Raw genomic sequence first — 23233 nt, 5'->3', positions numbered from 1 at the left:
GTAGCAACTCAAGAGGAAAATAAAGAGCTGCTCAGTTAAGTAGTAATATACAGAAAGCGAGGAACATCCTGAATTTTAGGGACTTGATTTGTATCCTGAAGCATCACATCAGAGCTCTCATTTGTTCTGGGGGTGGGGGATGGCATTCACCTCAAGCATCCATCTTCCTGAAGTTTGAGATTAACTAAGGAGATCTCATCCAGATTCCATAGTTATAATCTGTACCCACCACAAACAGATGTTTCCTGTTATGGGGGTGGTGCGATGATGGTTGTTGTTATTGTTACTACCATGGAATAATTATTATTGGAAGTTCACTTGCTCTCTTCTCTTGTTTTTGTTAGGAAAAAATAAATGGTATCCCTACTCTGATAACTTTGAGAAGTATAGTTGACTAGGAACTGCAAGAGTAGTTATTTTTTGTCTTTTTTTTTTTAAAAAATGGGGTGTATACAATGCTATTTACACAGGATTGTCTGGAGATTATGAGGACTTTCTTGCTTCAGATAACTTAAATCTTTTAAAATGAAGAAAAAAAGTTTATATCAATATTAACTATGACTTCTCAAATGTTATCATTGAGAAGTATAAGGTTGCTTAAATTTTATATCTAAAGCTAAATGCAGCATTAATACATTACATTATTTGCCATATAATAAAGGTTTTTATCTTAAGCTTAATACTTAATACTACGGCCTCCACCGTATTGTTACTTATTGTTATTTAGTCATATTAATAAAAATAAAAAAAATAAAATAAACCATGTTTAAAAAACTATTTGTTTTCTAACCTTCTTGTAATTTTACCTCTTTTGCAGTCTTTATAAACATTCAGGCCCCCTTACAAATCATATGATAATGTTTGCCATGCTTCACATATGTGCAGCGTTTAAATGATATATATGTATCATTTAAATTGTTTTATGAGATAAGGCAAAATATAAACGATACAAATCATTTTGTTGCATTATTCCACAACATACAAATCATTTTGTTGCATTATTCCACAACATACATACACAACTTCCTCCCCCAGCTCTACTGCTCTTCTGTTCTTTTACATAACTCTATGGTTTTACTCTCAGATTTAGAATTTCCTTCCCAAACATCTGTGTAGTGATACCCCAATTCCAGACATATATCATTTAAACTAGCCCGGTGAGTATATTGTCAAACAGTCTTGGTGGACCGGATGTTAAGGGGACGGAGGGGGCTGACAGTGAATTGGGGAAGGGGAAATTCTACCCCAGCCATTCTTTCAAGCTTTCCTCTGCTCAGATGAGAATGGCAGGCATTATTCCCAGCCTCCTCCTGAGTGGAAGCTGGCAGGCTATACTCTGCTCTTATAAGCTCTCCTCAAAAAGCCAACTTTTCCAACTCTAATCTTTTAAACTCCAGTAAGTAAGCATTGCAAAAATCCATGCAAGCAAACAACAGAGCCTTTCATGTTCTCTTGGAAATTAAGAAATGTATTGTTAAGCAAACATTCATAAGCAAACATTCACTTTGTTAAATATATGTTCTAAATATAGAAAGAAGAGTTACGTTTTGCATCCACCAGAGCAGAGTGATTTATTATTATGCGCAAGGAATAACTCTATAGTACTGAGGCTATAACTTTATCCATAACAAGCCATCAATTCAATAGTATTCTGACTTTTAGTTATGAGACTAGGGATGGGGAAAAATCCATAATTACTATCTATCTTCCATTCTTATAGAAAAATTAAGAACTTCAATTTATATTATTAACACTTTCATTCACTCATTCATTTATACAGCTACCTTCTCAAAAATGTCTTAGGGCAACATACAGTTGAAACCAAGTTCACCAAAAGTAAATATTCATAAAACTTTATGTAAAAATATATGGAAAGCAAATGAATAAGGCAGTTGTACAGGACAGGTTTATTAATCCTCTTCGCCCAATGCCTGGAGGAAAAATCAGGTTTTCAAAGCCTATAAAATGTAGGCAGGATTGGAACCACCCAGATGCTGACAGCCTTCAGACACTGAATCAGAACCTTGAAGGGATAATTTGAGCAACTAGAGGCTCAGATGTATAAATGAGTATAAATGATATGTCCTCACCCAGCAGCCTCATCTTATTGTTAAACAGGAGTGGGTGGAGAATCAAACCCCGAAGAACCCTCAAGCCAGGGACAGATCCACTCTGTCAATTCTGACTGAAACTGCCTGTGGAGGAAAACCACTGAAACACGATACCTCGTATTCATACTCTCAAATATGTTTGTAACTGGGACTGTAATCAGAGACTAAGTGTCAAGGGAAGAATTTCTGGGGAAAAAATACATTCAACAATACAGTATATACTGTTCTGCTGCCTTTAATCAATCTTGTTCTTGTGCCAAGCAATTATCCAGAATTGACAAAAAAAACAACCCAAAAACCTAGAAAGGACATCTGCTTCAGTGATAAGTCTTAAATCCATTATATATATGTGTGTATATATATATGTGTGTGTGTGTGTGTGTGTGTGTGTGTGTGTGTACATATATGTACACACACATATTTTGAACACCTTGCTGGCCCAAATACGGGCCAAATCTTTTTTTGCCTGTATCAGCCCAAACTCAGACCGTCCACAGGCGGTAGTCACAACTGCGACAATCATTATTTGCGTAAACCTTTTGGATTGCTAACAAAGAATTAAAGGGAGACTGATATAGCTATTTAAAACTTATTTGTTCTCATCAGTCAGCCACACCATTCTGAGATTCGAACCTGGGCTGATTGCACATTAGGCAGTTGTTTTAACCTCTAGGCCACAGGCTCTTTCTCACTTTGTCCGCTGCATCGGAGAGGGAAGAGGCAGGGGAGATATGTCTTGAGTATTTTGGCCCGTATTTGGGCCGGCAATATGCGTAAATTTACACACACACACACACACACACACACACACACACACACACACACACAGTATTTGTTAAGTATTTAGAATATCTTGCTAGGCCCCAAACACGGGACAAATCTTATTGCCTGTTTCAGCCTAACCCAAGGCCATCCGCAGGCTGTAGTCACAACAGTGACAGCTCATATTTGTGTAAATTTAATAATAATAATAATAATAATAATAATAATAATAATAATAATAATAATAATAATAAATAATAATAATAATAATAATAATAATAATAATAATAATAATAATAATAATAATAATAATAATAATAATAATAATAATAATAATAGGTTGGAAGGGACCTTGGAGGTAATCTAGTCCAACCCCCTGCTCAGGCAGGAAACCCTACACCATTTCAGAGAAATAGTTGTCCAATCTCTTCTTAAAAACTTCCAGTGTTGAAGCACCCACAATTTCTACAGGCAAGTTGTTCCACTGGTTAATTGTTCTAACTGTCAGGAAGTTTCTCTTTAGTTCTAGGTTGCTTCTCTCTTTGGTTAGTTTCCATCCATTGCTTCTTGTCCAGCCTTCAGGTGCTTTGGAAAATAGCTTGACTCCCTCTTCTTTGTGGCAGCCCCTGAGATATTGGAACACTGCTATCATGTCACCCCTCACTCTTCTCTTCGTTAAACTACACATACCCAATTCCAGCAACCGTTCCCTATATGTTTTAGCCTCCAGTCCCCCAATCATCTTTGTTGCTCTTCTCTATACCCTTTCTAGAGTCTCGACATCTTTTTTTTGGATTGCTAACAAAGAATTAAAGGGAGACTGATATGGCCATTTCAAACTCATTTGTTCTCATCAGTCAGCCATACCCTTCTGAGATTCGAACCTGGGCTGATTGCACATGTGCCTAATATAATATAATATAATATATCTCCTCGGGTTATATTATATCTCCTTGGTTTCCATTGGATGCTTCACCCCACTCCGCATTTTTAAAATATTCTTTTCATATATGCACTGACAACCCAGGAATGCCTTCAAAGCAGTTGGGCTGAGTATTCCAGAGGATAGTTTCAGAATGCTAATATGCTTTGTGAAGTTCTCTTTGAAAGTTTTGCAAAACCACCTAGAAAGATGGGTGGCATATAAATTTAATAAATAAATTAATAAATCAAGCAAGTAAGCAAGCCTTGGTAAATGCAAAGATAGATTATAAATATGAAGATTACAAATTCTACATGCAGAAATGGAAACAGGGATAGCAAGAGCAAATCTGACTTATCATAATCTACACAACTATGCATAACTGAGCAGTATACCAAGGGCATATATTGCACTACAGCAAAAGGGGCCTATCTACTGGTTGATGCAACTAGCCTCTTAAATATTTTTCTGCAAGGGTGCAACTCAATTATACTTCGCATGATGGCACAGTGATCCTGCTATTATTCTTTCTCACACACAATACAGTTCTTTTAAAAAAAGCCCTGAATAAGTTTTATATTATGAAATGCCACCAAAGCAAAAATAATTTTAAAAAATCACAATTTCTTTTTAGTATCTGGTGCTACAGACACAGAATCTTCACATTCTTCAGAAAGTAGTTTGCATGGCTGCAACTGTTTATATTTTTGAGGATGTGTAAACTGGTCATCTAAAAAGCATTGCCCAATATGTAGGGTTCATTTATGACTGATCTAGCTACAGTCCAGGACTTCCTGAGAGCTGTGGAGAGGAAAATGCACAATCCAAGACTTACTGCCGTAATTTCAAGACCTGAGGTAGCCATACAACCCAAGAATAATGTACAGGTAGTCCTCAACTTACAACAGTTCGTTTAGTGACAGTTCCCACGACATTGAAAAAAGTGACTTATGACTGTTTTTCACATCTGCAACCACGGCAGCATCCCCAGGACCACATAATCAAAATCCAGACGCTTGGCAACTGACTCCTATTTATGACCTTTCTTGTGTCCCGGGGTCATGTGATCCACCTTTTGTGACCTTCTGACAAGCAAAGTCAATGGGGAAGCCAGATTCCCTTAACAACCATGTCACTAACTTAACAACTACAGTGACTCACTTAACAACTGTGGGCAAGGAAGGTTGTAAAATGGGGCAACATTCCCTCAACAAGTGTCTCATTTAGCAACAGAAATTTGGGGCTCAATTGTGGTCATAAGTCGAGGACTACCTGTACTATATTAGGAAGGAATTCCTGCTCTCCTGCATTTCAAAGAACATGGTTGATCTCTTTCACAATAATAGCAATGTTCCCTGTGGCTTTGCAAATCCACACTGGAGCGTTCAAGCTATTTACTTAAAAAGTGGGTTGGCTGTTGAAGTTCCAGGCACACAACCAACCTTGTGATCTTGATCTAGATGCCTGAACTTTGCTCAGTGCTTAAGTAAGCAGACTTAGCTGACAGAAGTGAAAGTTCAAGTGCAAACACGGCATTACTCAGCTGGACACCCACTCTCCCTGAGCCATGAATTCTAATTACATGTTTTGCCACTGCTGCCAATGATTCTTATACTTGCATTTCTGCTTAAACAAACTCAGAAACAGTAATTGTTGTTATGTCTTTATAATAATTGGACAAGAGGTAAATGGTGTTTAGACTGTCTGGTCTGCCAGAATTTTCCCCTTATTATTTTGGAGAGTAATACAAGCTCATGAAACAGTGATTTCCCATCAAGATCAGGATTATCCAATCTAAAACTACCAGTAAGGAAGTGGAACCTAAGAAGCTCCAAAAAACAGAAGAGAAAGTTTGTGGTCTTGTTCTGGCCTGCCAATAGCTTGTGGAAATCATGTGAACTGCTGGCAGTTGTTCCCAAATTTGCCTCCTTCCTCAGTTTCCCTGGACACCTCACCAGAAACAGAAGGAACTTTTGTTAGGTATCATACAATGACTAGGAAGAACAGAACACATTGGCAGTTTCAGAGTAGAAATACTTTTCAGCTGGATTGAAATTTTCCCTATATAAAAGGGCTTTTTGGACATCTGGATAGACATCTGTTATCAAAGTGGGCTGCCCAAAGTACAAGATCTTCCTAAGAATTCAGATGTGAAAAACGTGGTCTTCAAGAGTTCTCCACGATTAAATTTGATTCAATTCTGCTTGTGTTTCATGACCCTCAGATTCTGGCTATTTTGCCTCCATATTGACACCAATAGCATCATCACAGACCCTAGAAACTTCACATACAAGATTAGAGGTGTCTTAAACGACTAGCACGCATGTGCGGGGGAACCTTTACCTTTACCTTTAATTGGATAAATACCGTACCATCATCTGCCAGCAATGCTCTTCCAAATTCTATGAAGGACAAATGAGCCAGGCTTTGCACAAGTTTGATTCAAAACAAGTACAAAGTAATGTCAGATCATTTTAATACCCTTTAATACCCTAGGACTTTTCATTATGCTACAAAGAAATTTCACCAGCACAATAAATTGAGGAAGAAATTTGCCAGCATTGAAAGGTTTCAGGCCATCTTAGAAGACATCTAAAAGGTTTTTACCATATTACAATTACTATCCCCCTCTGGGTACTTACTGGGTACCAATCTGGGCAGTTTAGAAGTTTAATCAATCAATCAATCAATCAACCAATCAATGATGAATCACTTTTAACTGTTTCTCATGCAAACTGCACTGCACAACCACACTGTCTTTCCCCACCATTTCCCCCTCCCCATATCATTTCAGTTTAAATCCCACATCAATTTCCTCATGCATCAGTTAAAGAAAGATGGGGAAAGATATGTTCCTTAGCCTTCAGAATTATTTATAAAGATCTGCTTGATCCACAAGAAGGCATAGTACTGAATTTAGGTAACACTTCTCCCAAAAGTGAAAAGCACTTTGGTGTAGTAGTTACAAGCACCAGGCTATAAACCAGGAGACTGTGTTCCAGTCCTGCCTTAGATATGAAACCAGTGAGTGACCTTGAGCCAGTCACTCTCCCTCAGCCTTTGAAAGCAGGCAATGGTAACTCTCTTCCAAAATCTTGCCAAGAAAATGACAGCACTTGTCCAGGTAGTTGCTAGGTACTGATTTGAAGGGATGAAAAATAATGACAAAAAATAGCACTCTTACCAGCTGCCAGAATCATACAAATGAAATATTTATAGAAACATCTTTTTTACATTTGTTACATGATTCTAAAAATTTATCTAAATATGATTCTAAGGAAAGACGAGTCATATGGGCTTAAAATCCAGATTTAGTTTAAAAAGACTGATATTTTTATTTCTGCAAATTTCATACAATTTCAGTTCTATATAATATACACAGGTTTGATTGTATGTTTTTATTTCTGCCACTACAGATGTATATCATACAGTCTCCAGCTTTCAAAACATCTACTTAGGAAGAAGCTGAAACAGCATTTAGTGTACACTTCAGACGTTACCACACTAAAATTGGACAGCTGGCTTTATGAAAGGGCACCTAGAAAGTATATATGTTTTCCTTGTATGCTTTTGTGAGAGACAGCCCTGATCAAAATGGAGTGGAGCTGTCTTAAAGAAATGTTTTTCTCCTTATGTTCTAGTTTATGGAACAGCTGTAAAAGATCCAGATAGTATTTTTTTTTAATTATAATGGAAAGGGGATCATAACCAAACTTTTGATTTTTTTTAAGTATATATGATTTTTCAAACTGGACATGGTTGTATTTTATGGATACCATGGGTATTTGTTTATTTGAACTATTATTATTATTATTATTATTATTATTATTATTATTATTATTATTATTATTAGAATTTCTATACCGCCCTTCTCCCGAATGGTCTTATTTTAATGGTCTTATTCTAGTTTTATAAATTGTTGGGAATCTTTCTGGAGTCAATCAATCGATCAGTGTGTAGGTTTAAATATGAATGAAATGTAGGTTTAGTTATGAATGAAAGGGATAAAATATATGTCAGAAAGAATGAGTCAGTGGCTAGTGATAGTTACCTGTTGTGCTCAGGTGAATGGTATGGCTGAACATGAGAAAAAAAGCATATACAATTATGATTGCCACAAAAGGATGAAAAATACTCTCATAAGAAATGAAAACAGCCGTGTAAAAGCATATGTTCTATTAATTTTGTTACATTAAATAAAAATTGTAAAGTGAAGAAAAAATGATAGTAAGTTCAATGTAGTGAGAATGGTTTTATTTAAGAAGTATAAGGGAAAGGGGAAAAGAAGAGATAGAATTAAGTCAAGCATGAATGGGTGCTGAGTGAATATGAACACAAAGTGATTGACCCATAAGAATGAAATATATTCAGTTAGCCTAATCATATAGAGAAAATAGAGACCAAATTACAAAAAAATATGAAAGATGAGTAAACGTATTGAGAGAAAGGGGAAAACTAAGAAAGTTAAATTTGGACAGGGTTGATGAGATCCTTGAGAGAGAGAACAAAGGGAGATTATGGATGTGTTCTCTAGGGGTTTGTAAACACAGAAAGAAATGGAGAAGTATAATAAATGGTTGCTGTAAAACAGATTCAGTAGCATTCTCCCCCCCCCCCCCATTATCTATGACTTCAATTTCTTTGGCTTATCATTTCTTACTTTCTTTCTGCATTTTTCATAAATTGATTAGTCCCAAACGGAATAGCGTGAAGTGTGTATTTGGGTGTATATGTATGCATATATATTTTAAAAACTTAAATGGGAGATTAACATGCTGTAAAATAAAGTACAACCTAGTGTGTCTTATTCATTTCCTAATATGGTTCAGCATCTCACACAAACCCTTTAGGGAGCCTTCTTCCTTTGGAAGCAGGAAAAATGTGAGCTGATGTGGTGAGGAACAACTTCACAAAATGGATATTTTGTTCCTGGCCATGTTCAGCATGGCAGCCATTCATTAGGCTGAACCAACTGGCCCCAAAAGATTAGAGATCTCTGCTTTATATGTTCTCACTGAACATGAACAAAGAGACATTTAAAACGAGTAAGAATAATGTTATATCCTATATGGTCATATAATGGTTCTTTTCAAAGCAGAACCTTCTACATGTTTTGGATTACAACCTTCTGGTGTAGCCAAAGGCAGCTCACGTAGAATTTTGCTACTATCTAGAATGACATAGATTAATATGTACTAAAGCAGAATATATATCACTTTCTTCTCCATTCCTTATCCAGAGGTTAGATCACTTTACTTCATAATTCTCAGTGTATCTTCTCTGCTACCTCTAACCTGCTTTTCCCCCCGTTCTTCTTTTATTCCTTATATTTTATGTCCACAGAACAAACATGAAATGCTTGTAACCTGCCAAGCATTACTGCAATGAAACCACTGCAAAAATCAGTTAAGGATTCAGTAAAATACGGTTTTGCTATAAACTGGAAATAGTTATTTACCCAGGGTCCCATTAATGAGGAAATGAATGAATGAATGAATGAATGAACGAATCAATCAATTAAAAGAACACAGTATATGATCAGGAAATGAAAACAGACCTAATCAGGTGCATTTCACCTGGTCCAGACATTATGCTACTTTGCACTAAACCAGGGGTAGGCAACCTTGGCTCTTTTATGACTCGTGGACTTCAACTCCCAGAATTCCTGAGCCAGGCTGGCTCAGGAATTCTGGGAGTTGAAGTCCACGAGTCATAAAAGAGCCAAGGTTGCCTACCCCTGCACTAAACCAAGGAAACAGAACTAAATAAATTCATCACACACTCTTCTAATTATTCTCCAGTACTCATAACATATCTTTATGACAGAGTCCACAAAAACAATACATTATCCATTCCCTTCCAATTAATCCAATACCTTCTGCAACCTTCTGCATTCAGCCATTCACCATTCAGTGAAACGTCTTCAAGAAAGTCCAGTTGCCTCATAAAAAAGCATCTTTGGGATAACTATGACCTGGATAACTGAGAATCTCCATAGACATTCAGAGGAACTAATCTGCTTTAATCTTTAAAAAATTGTTTTCAATTGTTTTTCAAAGTCCAGTTGCCTTTTGAAAAAAGCATGTTTGGGACAACCAAGGCTGGATGACTGAGAATCTCCATAGATATTTGAGCCAAGCCTTCTCACACTGAAAAAGAGTAATAATGTATGCTTGTTTGACTAACTCTGCAGTAGGAAATTGATGTTGGTTAAATGGATAGCTAGAAATAAATAAATGCATAGAAAGGCCGTATCTTGCTGAAATATATTTTCAGCTATTTATACAAATCAGATGACTCTCATATAAATAACAAAGTCAATTTATTGAGAAATAGATTTTCCCCCAAAAGAGTCTCTTCAGTTTCCTTACCCACGCTTTATTACAATGATTCATTCTTAAAAATATATTTTCTTTTTCTTTAAAAACAAAACAAAAGGGAAAGGGAAATAAACTTACCTAGCATCTCCTTTTGAAAGGTTAGTGTTCACAGGATGAAGAATAACTTTGTTGGTCTCCACATCCGTCACACATTTCGTATGCAGATCTATTTCTATTATGGGAAGAAAAGGAGGGGATAAACATGTCAAATGCCGTTCTAAGAACTACAGTTTTATAGCAGGGGTGTCAAACTTGCAACATCACGGGCCAGCAGTTTGATACCCCTGCTTTATAGTATTACGAACCTGATCATTTCTACTTTGCTAATGAATTTGTCCCCTGATTATCTGAAACTGCCTACCAGGATATTCAGCTTTATACTTGTTCTAAAGTATAAATAAGTTACAGCAGCTTCCCCAAATCTGGCATCATCCACATCTGCTGGAATACAATGGTCTGCATTCTACTTGTATGGCTGGGGCCCCAATAGATGGAAATGATGGGAACTTTTATCTAACAGATGGAGAGAAGGCACCATTTTGGGGGAACCTACTGCCGATTTCTTTATGTTGCTCCTCCCATCTCCAAAGAGCTGGTTGTATAGAACCTGCAGAGACATTCTGAAGGACTGTGAAGGAACTATAAAGTCCAGAAATAGAGAGGAAGGAAGACAAAAGCTGTCACACAACTATTTAAGTTAGGTAAGTGGGAGAAGGACATTTCCTCTCCAGTATCAATATGTTTTGTCATTGTTACATCCAGAACAAAAAGAATTCCTTAGTGTAAAGTACAAGACTTACATGAAAATTCTATGAAATAATGTAGGAAAACACAGCAAATACTCTCATAGATCTACCACGGACAATCAGACCAAAACAGATAAATAATACTGGATAAGACAGACCAACTGTGAAAGACTGGTACAAGTGTTGTTGTTGTTAGTAGTTGCGAAGTCGTGTCTGACCCATCGCGAACCCACGGACAACGTTCCTCCAGCCCTTCCTGTCCTCTACTATCTTCTGGCGTCCATTTAAGCTCACATCTACTGCTTCAGTGACTCCATCCAGCCACCTCATTCTCTGTCGTCCCTTTCTTCTCTTGCCCTGAATCTTTCCCAGCATTAGGCTCTTCTCCAGTGAGTCCTTCCTTCTCATTAGGTGGCCAAAGTATTTGAGTTTCAACTTCAGGATCTGGCCTTCTAAAGAACAGTCAGGGTTGATCCCCTTTAGGACTGACCGGTTTGAACACCTTGCAGTCCAAGGGACTTGCAGGAGTCTTCTCCAGCACCATAGTTCAAAGGCCTCAATTCTTTGGTGCTCAGCCTTTCTTATGGTCCAACTTTCATAGCCATACATTGCAATCAAATGATGCAGCCATTTCCTCTCCCCTATTCCACATCAGGGTATAAGCTAGTGATAAAGAATCCAAGAAGGATTCTACTTCTCTATCCCCATTTTCCATTTCTATCCATACCATCATACATTTTATCTTATCAGTATCTGCAGACTTGAGGAATGTTCTTCTCAAATTCTACTGAATGAAGATGTTTATTTCCTTCTTTGTTGCTCAACACTTCTCAAACTGAGTGTAAGCTGAGCCTGCATGCAGGAAGGACACTGAAGGTGAGGACATTGTACACATCTCCTATGTTGACTGCAGCCTTCAAATATTCACATTTGTGGCTGAGGCTTTGAATTGGTAGATATCAAGAAACATGTAACTTTCTTTCACTACAGAGATGTTGGGAACAAAACAATGCTTCTTCCTGGAATTGATATTGATTCTATACTGCAAGTTCAAGTGGGTATCATTTACATTTCTACAAATGGAAGCTGTAAACTCACTTCATTGAAAATCCACCTTTTAAAACATCTATCCACAAACTAGCTTTACTGGCAAAAAGAAAGAAAAGATGGGAGAACCACTGTCTTCTAGAGAAAATGAAGTATAATCTGGTATTTGAATAATTTTAAACATATATTACATTTGGGCAGCAGATAAATATTCCAAATTAATAGAACATTTTTAGCTTACACTAAAGAAAAATATATTCCTGCTTCTTCTTTCACATTTGCAAATGAGAGCTATTGAAAGCGAGCAGGAATTAGTTCAAACAAAGAATATAATATTTTCTTATTGAACATAAGATGGAGGGTGGAGAAGGTAACCTAAGGCAATATGCTATTTCTTTTCAATAAACATAAAATAAGGCATATAGGAAGCACTTCAGATATAAAAATAGCTTTTCAAAATATTCACCCTGGAAAACTGTGGGCAGATTTCTTATCAAATAGTTTTAGGTTCCCTGGACTGAATAGGATAACCAAAAATTATACCTTTTATGTGGATACTATTACTAAAACATAATTAATTCTGAAGATACAAGCAACTTCAAATCCTACACACACAAAATGGAAAATGATTTACAATCTATCCAAGGCCTGAGGGTCAAACTTTATGAAGGACTCCATCAAATCAGAAAGGATTAAAAAAAAACCATGACAAGATGATTAGAAGATTGGCAATTGAAATATATGAGAATGAGACTTGACTATGATGGTAAGTGATAATATACTTGAATCCCGTACAAGTATCTGAAAGGAGGTCAGATTAAAAAAAATGCATATTAATTGGTATCATCCAGGGATGCAGAATATACCGGTAATGGTTTTAAATTATAGGAATGAAGATTCTTCTGAGCTTTAGCAAAATGCTTTAAAAATAACAGCAATTTAACAGTGGAATCAATTATCTGGTGAAGTAGTAGGCTCTACATTGGTTGGCTGGGGAATTCTGGGAGTTGAAATCCCTACATCTTCAAACTGCCAAAGTTGAGAAACACTGAATTTGATTTTGATTTAAGTACCTGATTTTTTATTTGAGCACCTGCATTGACAGGAACTAGACTTGATCCAAGTAGCCCCTTCCAATTTCATCAACGGAGTCACAGAGTTTGCTTAATCATGGTTTTGATAACAAGCAACAGTTGAACTGACACCATTAACCTATAAAGTATGGTTTATAAACCACATATGCACTTGGCTAGAAACCAGGAAACTGTGACTTTTAGTCCTACCTTAGGCATGAAAGCCAGCTGGGTGACTTTAGGCCAGTCACTCTCAGCCAAATCGACCTCACAGAGTAGTTGTTGTGGGGAAAATAGGAGGGGGAAGGAGTATTAGATATGTCCACTGCCTTGAGTTATTTATAATAATAAAAGTGGGACAAAAAATCTAAATCTAACTATACTAAGCCAAACTAGACATATATTAGTGCTCAGCATAATGTATAAGCATGGTTCTATTTACTGTGTTCATCATCAAAAAGGTGATGAAATGTTACCAATGTATTTAAGGAGTGTGTGAAGAAGAATGATATTTCCAAAGGTAATCCTAGTGATAGGGGTTGTTTTTGTTGCAAAAACAAGAAAATATTGTGTAATTGGAGTAGTTGTTTTAAAATTTTCTAATATTATGGAATTTCTACATTGAACCACTTGCTGAAAAGACTCCATATAAAAATTACAAAGCTCATGCATGTTATGGAACATGCTGGTATCCATTATCAGGTGAATATAACTACCACTAGTTACGTTTAACTACTGTCCCAAATGTAATAGATACATTCATGAAATACACTTCTGCAGCTGTCAATTACAGTAAATTAACAGTAAATGTCTCAAGATCATCAGTCTTCTCAAATAAAATCTCACATTTTTCAATCACTTTCCAAGAAACATTAAAATCCTTATGATAGAAAGCTCCAGTGATTCTGGAAATTCCCAAACTGCAACCCAAAACCCACTTATTTATCGCAAAGTGCCAATGGCAATTTAATCTGAATACTGAGGTTTTAGTTTAGAAAAAAACAACTCATACATTAACATCTTTTGTCTTAAAAGAAAAACACAATAACAAAGCTTTGAATGATACGAACAACGTTTTACTGAAAGGTAAAAGTTTGCATTTGGCATGCTTTTGAACAATTAATGTGATTTTTGCTGTTGTATGCATGCTGATAATTTGTCTAACCTTGGCTTATACTTTGTAAGTTGTGGGGGGGCATGAAGGGAGGCTCAGCCAATCTCAATGTATACATGGTTGTACTTTGACAATAAAGGTTCATTCATTCATGCAGCACTCAGGTCATCTGTTAGTCTGTTTCTGGTGTCAGATTTGATATAATTCAAAGCTGAAAACAGCACACTCACTCGGGAGGCTTGTTTTGGCTAGGAAGGGGCTTGAGAAATGGCTTTTTCCTGCAAAAACTTAGCCAAAGAGTAAGGCACATGTGTCCACAGAGGGCTCCAAGTGCTCCCTCTGGCACGCGTGCCATAGGTTCGCCACTACTGTCCTACAGCTTCAAATAGATACCAGTTGGCATTCCAAGAGGGGAAAAAAACAGACTTCTTAAAGGGAGATCGAAATAACACTACTAATTAGAGAAACAAGGTATGGAAGATAATCATATCTCTACTCTATTTCCTCAGTGAACACATGCTATTCTTGAGATATCTTTAACACCATCCCTGATTGAAAAGTAAAACTTGCAATGACTCAACAACCATGAATTAGAAAGAAATCCAGAGAAGCCAGAGTTTTATGAAGAAACCAGCTAAAAGCATTCTTCTGCAGATGGTGAATGAAGCTATGGATGGAAGGAAGGAAGGAAGGAAGGAAGGAAGGAAGGAAGGAAGGAAGGAAGGAAGGAAGGAAGGAAGGAAGGAAAAGATGGGGATTCAGAAAATGTTTTATATATAGTAGATTCAGTGACTAATTCTACAATACAGTGCATACTTTCCTGAGGGTCTCCTATTAAAAAATAAATAGACCTACTTCTAAATACTATGTGAGGTGATCTGCTGCTTGTGACACTGATCGTATTTGAATTTAGAGTCAAAAGAAAAGTTGAGGGAAAGGGGAATTTATAACAAGCTTAAAACAGGGTTTACAATCAGCATTTTTTTCTAATCACTTTACAAAGGATATGCCTGTACAATCCATTAAAATTTCAGACTACAATAGTTCATTTATTATGTATGAGTACAGCAGCTAGAAAACACACAATACTTGTATTCAGATTTCCAGTGCTAGGTAAGATAGAAACCCAAAAGGTAGCCCTGCTACAACAAACTTGTGGAAGAAGAATATACTTAGAAACATTATTTTGAGCTTGTAATGTTTACAATAGTGTAAAATAAAATCCAAACGAGCCATCTTTACTTCTCATAAATCTATCCTTCAGCTAAGAAAATTTAGTAAGTTTTAAAGTGCACTTTAAATGAAAATCATCAGTCATTTGAGGGCTAGCTATATTATGAACGTGTTCTTAAATTTTGTATTCTTGTAATCTTTACATTAATATTTTAGATCACTAATAAACATTTATTTATTATTTATTATTTATTTATTATTTAGATTTATAAACATATGGGTTAAACAAGGACAAAAACTTTTTAACTGCTGTTAACGTGGTGCATATTGGGAGCAGGTTTCAAGTGTTTCATATAAAATAACTGCTTCCTTTCAAAACAGACATATTTAATTCACTACAGTACCATAAAAGAGCATTGAGACTTTCATAAATGGATGTGGCAATTACATGCTTTTATCACTGTTCTGAAACTATATGGCCACATGCTTCACTTTTGTAACAGTTTCCCCAAACTTTATTAGTTCTGCCCTACAACTTAAGAGCACGTTCAGAATCAATTAGCACTATGTGCAAAATCTTCTTGGTTTGGAAAAGGTTAACTGAGAACAGAATCCACAGAATTCTCTTACAGTATTTTGCTAGCAAACTTGAATGTGCCATTTTGTCAAATGGATAATTCCTCTAATAGGTTTTGTCTCCTGTAATTAAACATTCCAGGTTACATCCACACATTTCTCACATTCTTATTTCAAAGATGTACAGCCCATAGAAGTTCAAAAAGTTTGCAGTATTAGCAAAATACACGAGTTGTGCAGGAAAGGGTTGTTGATATTTGTGTAAAGAGGTTCGAAGAGGAATCCAATACAGACTGTATGATTAAGGGAGAGAACAGAGACAGAAACAGAAGAGAATCTATCTTGTGAAAGACCAACCCCAAATTCATCTGCTCCTATCATAAACATGGTTCCTTTATCCAAAACCTGAAAATTAACAATTCAGAACCCCTAGTCCACGTTTGCTTACCAGTCTCATCTAAGTTCTGTATAACTTAGCATTTTTTGTCTTGCCTCCATAATGTTGTTGGGGTAGCTCCCACATTAAGGAGCACATCAAATAGTTAGTGATGCTATGGTTGTAGGGATGTCCGAAATAATTAGGAAGCTGGCTGATGGTCTTTGAGGAAAGTATATCAGTGAATGTAGCTTGAGATAAAAGCACTGCCTTCACTGAAATGTCATTTTTATCTCCTATGTTTTTAAAGTATGCATTGTAAAGGGGATTGGAATATGTTTGCCAATTTAGTAGTTGGGAGTGTATTAAAGTTTAAGAATCAGAAAGTTAGCCAAGATCAAAAACTATAGTTTTAAATGGCCTTGTTTTTCTAAATCAAAATCAATTTTTTAGGTTCAGATATACAGATAGTCCTCAGACCAGTTGCTTAATTAGTGTTTGAAATTATGACGGCCTTAGAAAGGGGGTTTATGGCCTGTAAAAGACTTCCAACCATTACAAAATCTCTCTCTCTCTCTCTCTCTCTCTCTCTCTCTCTCTCACACACACACACACACACACACACACACACACACACACACACACTTGGCACTGTTCTTGTGATATGGGTTCTTCTTCTGTTCACACTTACAACCAGTGCTTTTTTTTGTAAAAAATAAAAAAGGTGCCGGAACTCACACATGTCATACAACCCGCCTTGCCTACCCTACAAGGTTCCATCCAAAAAAGGTGCCGGAACTCCATTCTGAGCATTCTATGAGAAAAAAAGCCTTGCTTACAACTGATTACCAAGTGCCCCACAACCACATAACCGCCATTTGCAGTCTTCTCTGCTTGCCTCCTCAGAATGTCAGTGGGGAAATCAACAGTGAAGGACTCCCTTCTTTTCTATGGGGGCTGGCAAAAAGAGCACCCTGCTGATCTTTGCCTGCGTGAATCTCAACAACTGAATTGCAAGCAGGCATGGAACTTAAAGTCCTTCTCTCCACACTTCAACGGAGCTCTCTGCAGAGGCAGGGAGACAAGGACACTAAGCTCCGTTTATTCCTGGACCTCCTCTTTCAACATTCAAGCAGGCACTGAGCAAAAATCCCAATCCCTGTCTCTGTGGAGTTCTACACAGAGGCAGAAGAGAAGGAGCCCAAGCTCCATTATCTGCCTGGATTTCCAAGCATGCACAAAGCCCCAAATCCTTCCCTCCTCACCTGCACATTGCTCTCTGCAGGACCCTAAGCTCTGTGCCTGCTTGAACCTTGGCAGCCCAAATCCAAGCATATACAGAGCCGAAAATCCCTCTCTCCCTACATCCTTCCCCTTTCCTTTCTCTAACTCTCTGCTCTTTCACTCAAAGGGGCTGTTACTCCGGGAGGGAATCTCAGCTCTCACTCCTCAGCTGAGAAGTCTCAGCTCTCAAAGGGCTGCCTGTTGGGCATGTGGCGGGGTGGGGAGGAAATCTCAGCTATACATGAAGCTGAGATGTCCTTCCAGCAGGCAGCCCTTTCACTCCATCCGCTTAATGACCCAGAAGATCACTTAAGGGACATAATTGGGAGTGTCATGTTTGTGGTCATTGAGCGAAGCAGTCATGTGAACATCTCACTTAATGACTGCTTTGCTCAACATCCAAGGCTTCCCAACTGTGATCGTAAGTCGAGGACTATGCGTAACTCCATATCATTACTAGTTGAACATGAGAGACAATGTTTCCTTAAAATTACACCAGAGGAAAGGATTCATTTATGATAAAGTAAAGCATAGTTCGATTTTTAAAATCGGAAAGCTATGATTTAACATTTTTTTTTTTAAGAAATAAAGATTTTAGACTATTCTTCTTATAAGTTTGTGAGATGAATATAGAGAGATTTCAACATATGGCTCCAGGAAACTGAAGCATTTGTAACTGAAAACAAAGATCATGTAAACCATTTTTCTCTAGATAAGGCTATTGTTAGGGCAGACAATGGCATGCATAAGACATGCCATTACTCCAAAGTGAGAGAGAGCTTTGATATTTGCCACACTCAACACAGAAGCACAATTGATACAGGAATCTCAACCCAGCCCCTACCCGCCAAGTGTCAATTTCTACTTTTAAAATTCAGCTGTCAAACAAATTTCCCAGTTCCATTCAATACACACACCTATATTTCAAATGTAAAATATGTCTGTTTTGATACCATGCATAGTTATGAACGGTTTGAACAGTTTACCTTTTTTGAAAAAAAATAGTTAGATAATAAATGTATATCCATTTGCCCTTTTACTTTCACAAGTTTAAATATAGAGAAATTTTACAAATTCAACCAGTCCATGATTTTCTGCAATAGTATGGCCTTTATATCTGCAAAAATGTCAACAATTATCTTAGAAAGATTGAAGAAGTTTCTGTTTAGAAGATCAGAGTGTAGAATTTTAGAGTACAAATTTAATAAAGAAATATGCAAGTGTAGCTGAAACAGACATTGTCCAGAGTAATGGAGGAGAGGTGGAGCAAGTCAGCCCCTTCCTGCCACTAAAATTTCCCTGCCCCGGCCCCCCTGCCCCCCTTCTTCACTTTCCCAAGATGTTAGCTGGCAGATTTTTTAGCCAGGCACTAATTCAACACTAACAATTTTACACTTGGGAACACAGAGGAGGGTTGAGCATCTGGTTAGATGGAAAGAATATTCTTAGATCAAACCAGAACGACAAAATTCTCCACCTCGAAAACAAAATGGATTGTGAATGATATGGTTCTGATCTAATGGATCAACACATCAAACTCTTAAAAAGTGATCTTTTTACTTTTTGAACAGAAAGCCACAAACAGGGAAAAGCAGCAGCTGAAATTCTAAATGGTGTTATGGCCTTGGGGGTGGGGCCCATAGAGAATGATATAGCCGTTTTGTTTAGGGCTTCATCTAATAATTACTTGAGTGATAATTCTGTAAGCTCATGTGAAAAGCAAACAATTCAGAAGGCCAGTTGCCTTCAAGCGGAAATGTAAAAAGGCAGGGTATTGACAAATATAATCTGTTATCTATTGATAAGAACTAGACCTGCATTTCTTTAGGCTTGAAGGTTTCAGACCTTACCATCTTGCTATAATCAGATAATTACAACCTCATAGTAACAAAAATGCCATTGGGAAGACATTTAAAAAGTGTTGTTCCCATCAGGATTGTTGCTATTGTTAGGGGGGAAAAAGGGTAGTGAAACATGATGAAGGAGGATCCAGGAAACACTGTAAATTCTAAACTCTGATGAATAAAACATAATGGTTGTGTTCATTTCGCATGTTATGCCAATGAAGCAAACTGTATTATCTGCTTGGATGTAGCATACAATATCGTATTGCGGTTCACACAATCTATTAGTATAACTGCTGGGTTCTCAAACGAACCCTATTCAACCTCATTTGAGCCTAGAGTAGTGAACGAATTGGGAAAATTAGTTTTCATTACACTTTGCAGCAGTTAAGAATTTCTGTATTCACTGTCTTGCGATAACATCATTTTCTGCTTGATACAGAAGATGACCTAAACAGCTTGATAGGGATGGAAATTCATAGCATAGGACAGGTTTCTCAGTGCAGTCTCTGGCTCTCCAACCTAACAGATAAGAATGTTTAGACTTCTTGGCATTTGAGCATCCTGTAAAATGCAAAGCTTAGCAACTAGCTTTTTGAAATATTAATTCTCACATGAGGGGAAGGAGAAAAGTTGAGATACTATATATTATCTGGGCCATACATGGGGTAGGGGGAAAGAGGGTATTATGTATAAAAGGTGCTATTAAATGTCCTATTTTTTAAAAAGACATATCATGAAAACACCATTTATTTGCTCATCTAACTAACGTAACAAGTTTAAGAACACCAGAAAATTTCCTCCCTGCCTTCAAACATTACCAAAGAAAAACTATTCATGTCTATCTTCCATGATAGGACATGCCTCAATTGAAATATTAGGAGACAACCTGTCTTAATCCCCATGCTTGTATTAACTCACCCAGGTAGTTGACACCTGTGAAGAAACATATAGCAAAAAATGTAGCTACAGCACCTCACTAGGTGCTTCCCTACCATCATGCATGCAGATTTCTTAAGGGTAATATTACGATTAATATTGCCAATCTGAATTAAAAGCAATGCCCTTGTGTGAAGCTGCACAAATACTGTATATCTGGCTACAAAGTAAAAATAAATGTGAGTAGGTGAAAACAAGAGACTGTGAAAAAGATATATCAAAGGGAAAACTGGAAAAACATACAAAAATCACCTAAAAGGGGAAAGGCAAATTTACAAAAAAGGGAAAAAGGATAAGATGACATTGACACAACTGATTTAACCAGGTCAGTTAACAACTTGGCAGGCCATTTTCATAACTTGCGAAGGTTAATTATTTTTAACCTTAGATTTTTGTTTTGTCTGGTGGCCATCTGGTTAATGTGTAGTGTTATGTCTTGTGCAAACCCAGGAAGGTTAATAACCAGATGACACATATTGTATAAAGGTGGTCAATCTCTCATTCTCATCTGGCCTCCAAATTGCTCAAGATCTACTTGATTCTTTTTAACCTTGAAGGAAGAGATTTGACTTTTAATCTACACACACAGACCGAGAGTGTTTGCTTATTTATTAACTCCATCTTAAAATTTGGGCCGCACATCTTCAGTTGCTTTCCTGTCCTAGGTGAAGGAAGGACTTCCTATCCTATGAGTACAGATTATTCTGTTCCCGCTCCTGTCCCAGGGGAGGGGTGTGTGTGGACATAGAACACCTTGTCTCTGCTGCTATTTGGGCAGCAGTGCCTATCAAGCAGAGAACTACCCTCCAATTCCTAACACAGGCTGGTAGTGCTGCTTCCTATCTTCTGTGTTTAGGATTCCTGGTCACACTTTCACCTTGGCAAGGGATTCCCTCCCCTCAGCGGGAGGCACAAACTAGCTTTCCTGCTGCTGCTGCTGCTCCTTCTCTCTTGTTTTTCTCTCTGCCTCCTGCCCCAGGGCAAAATATTTTTCCATACAGTGGCGGAAATATTTTTCCATACAATGGAGGAGGAAGTGGCTTTTCTCTCCTGGACTTTCTGACCCAGACCTTCTCAAGTCAGAACGCGGGCTGAGGTTTCTTCCCCCTTCTGCAGCCCTTCAGTTCTGGGGAAAGCCAACCCTTCCCTCTACCCATTGTTAACCCCTTAAATATTCCCTTCTGCACCGGGGCAGTGGTGTCTCTGCTCCGCCGGTCCCCACACCCCCCCCCCCAGTCTTTTTTGCTTTTTAGATGCTTTTCACCCACTCAGCTGGGAGGGGGGGTTGTTGATATGTGGTCCTGGAAGGGGGTCTCTCCCGCAAGCTTCCTGAAGCCTCCTTCGTTCTGTCCGCTTTTAATCCACTGCAGGAGGGCCACCTTTGCCAACACGAGGGGAGAAAGACCTGCCCAGCCACACAGCCCTTAAGGAAGGATCGTTGTCGGTTCCTGCTCCTCGACATTTGATTCCTTCGCAAATGTATTTGCGTGGAATGGGGGAGTCCTTTTCTTTGGGCGCTGCTTGGGGAAGTCTCCTCTCTTCCTCCATTCACACTTACTGGAAGGCGCCCGATCAGCTCATCGCCCCCGCAACTCACCTCTCTTATTCATGGGTCGGATCCGAACCGCCACCTTCACTTTGGAGCCCCCCATCACGTCAACTCCGCTCCTCTTCACTTTTCCGCAGGCTTCCGTCTTCGGGGACGAGAGCGAAGGAGGAGGAGGAGCATGGTTACGGGGAAAAACCTCCCACGAGGACTACAACATCCAGAGGTCTCTGCGCCGCACGCGAGCATTTTTTTTCTCTCTCTCTCTTCTCGTTGCCTATTGGGAAATGTGGTCTTCTCTGTACAGACTTTTAAGCCCTTTCTAATGTCCGGAACTGGAGCTCGAGGAGCAGAACCGGGACGTGTAGATGAGCGTTTGGACGTGGGTGATTTGGGTCTGCAGTTTTGGGGAAACAGGTGTTTCAAGAAGAAAAAAAATCTTTGAAAATAGCACATCTTGGAGACCTTCCCCTCTAATCCTCTAGATGTCAACATAAATACACACATATATTGTATTGTATTATCTTGGATGAACAATCCATTCTCTTTTTAAGTGAAAAGTCCGAAATAAAAACTGATTACAACAGAACTTTGGCCAGTGTTTTTGAGACTTCTGAAACCTAAGCACACAACGCGACTATTACCTGAATTGGGAAGGAAATCTTATTTTATACCAGATATGTTCTTTTTCAGAACGTGGGAAACCATGAATTTGTATGTCTATGGCGGCATTCATGTTCCGCTGTTACTACAGTCAGTTTAAGTTGAAATACTGTATATCTCCTTCCTAATGCTATCATATTCACGGCACACCTGTGAACTGCACGAAACTAGGCTGAAAGAAGGTGATCTGAACTGAGAACAGAGGACTCTCATCCAATCTGAAGTCCATCCTGTCTTGTTTCTGGATAAAGACAAATGCATTAATAATATTTGTATTTTATTTCTGATTTCTTTTTTCTTTTCTTTTCACAGTGTATACAATATGTAGATTGACCCTATTCCAGTTTCTGTATCATTCTTCAATACAACTCTTACTCTTGCAAGTAACCAGTATTTACAGATGTGTCCCACTCATGTTAAGAAGATACCACACTAGAAGTATTTTGATGCAGTTCCTAAACATGTGATTTAATCAATGTGCATAGTTGTGGCCCCAAAATATTGGAGCTGTGTGATATTTATAAGAAGATAAAATTTTGGACAAGACATTATTCTGAGATTTTCTCCAAGCTGGTCTCTTCCAGATATATTAGATCTACAGTTTACAGGAGTGCAACCTCAATACATCTGGAATCAGCCAAGCTAGGAAGTCTACATTAGACAAAGAGAATTAACAG

General features: G+C 37.8%; 1 protein-coding gene across 2 annotated transcripts in view; it reads right to left on the bottom strand.

The window, feature by feature from the left end:
• The window catches only part of KIF13B (kinesin family member 13B), a 158933-nt gene extending 136866 nt beyond the window's left edge, over window positions 1-22067 (bottom strand). For both annotated transcript variants that reach the window (XM_081312970.1, XM_081312971.1), the window contains exons 1-2: window positions 21945-22067; window positions 10254-10347 (exon numbers count right to left, since the gene is read on the bottom strand). In XM_081312970.1, the coding sequence (XP_081169096.1) occupies window positions 10254-10347; window positions 21945-21999 (149 nt within the window). In that variant the 5' untranslated portion in view covers window positions 22000-22067. The remainder of the gene's footprint in view (window positions 1-10253; window positions 10348-21944) is intronic.
• Window positions 22068-23233: the final 1166 nt, after the last annotated feature.

The sequence above is a fragment of the Vipera berus genome (assembly GCF_964194415.1).
Source record: "Vipera berus genome assembly, chromosome: 1".
NCBI lineage: Eukaryota > Metazoa > Chordata > Lepidosauria > Squamata > Viperidae > Vipera > Vipera berus.
The sequence above is the reverse complement of the archived record's forward strand: the minus strand, read 5'-3'. Positions and strand labels throughout refer to the sequence as shown.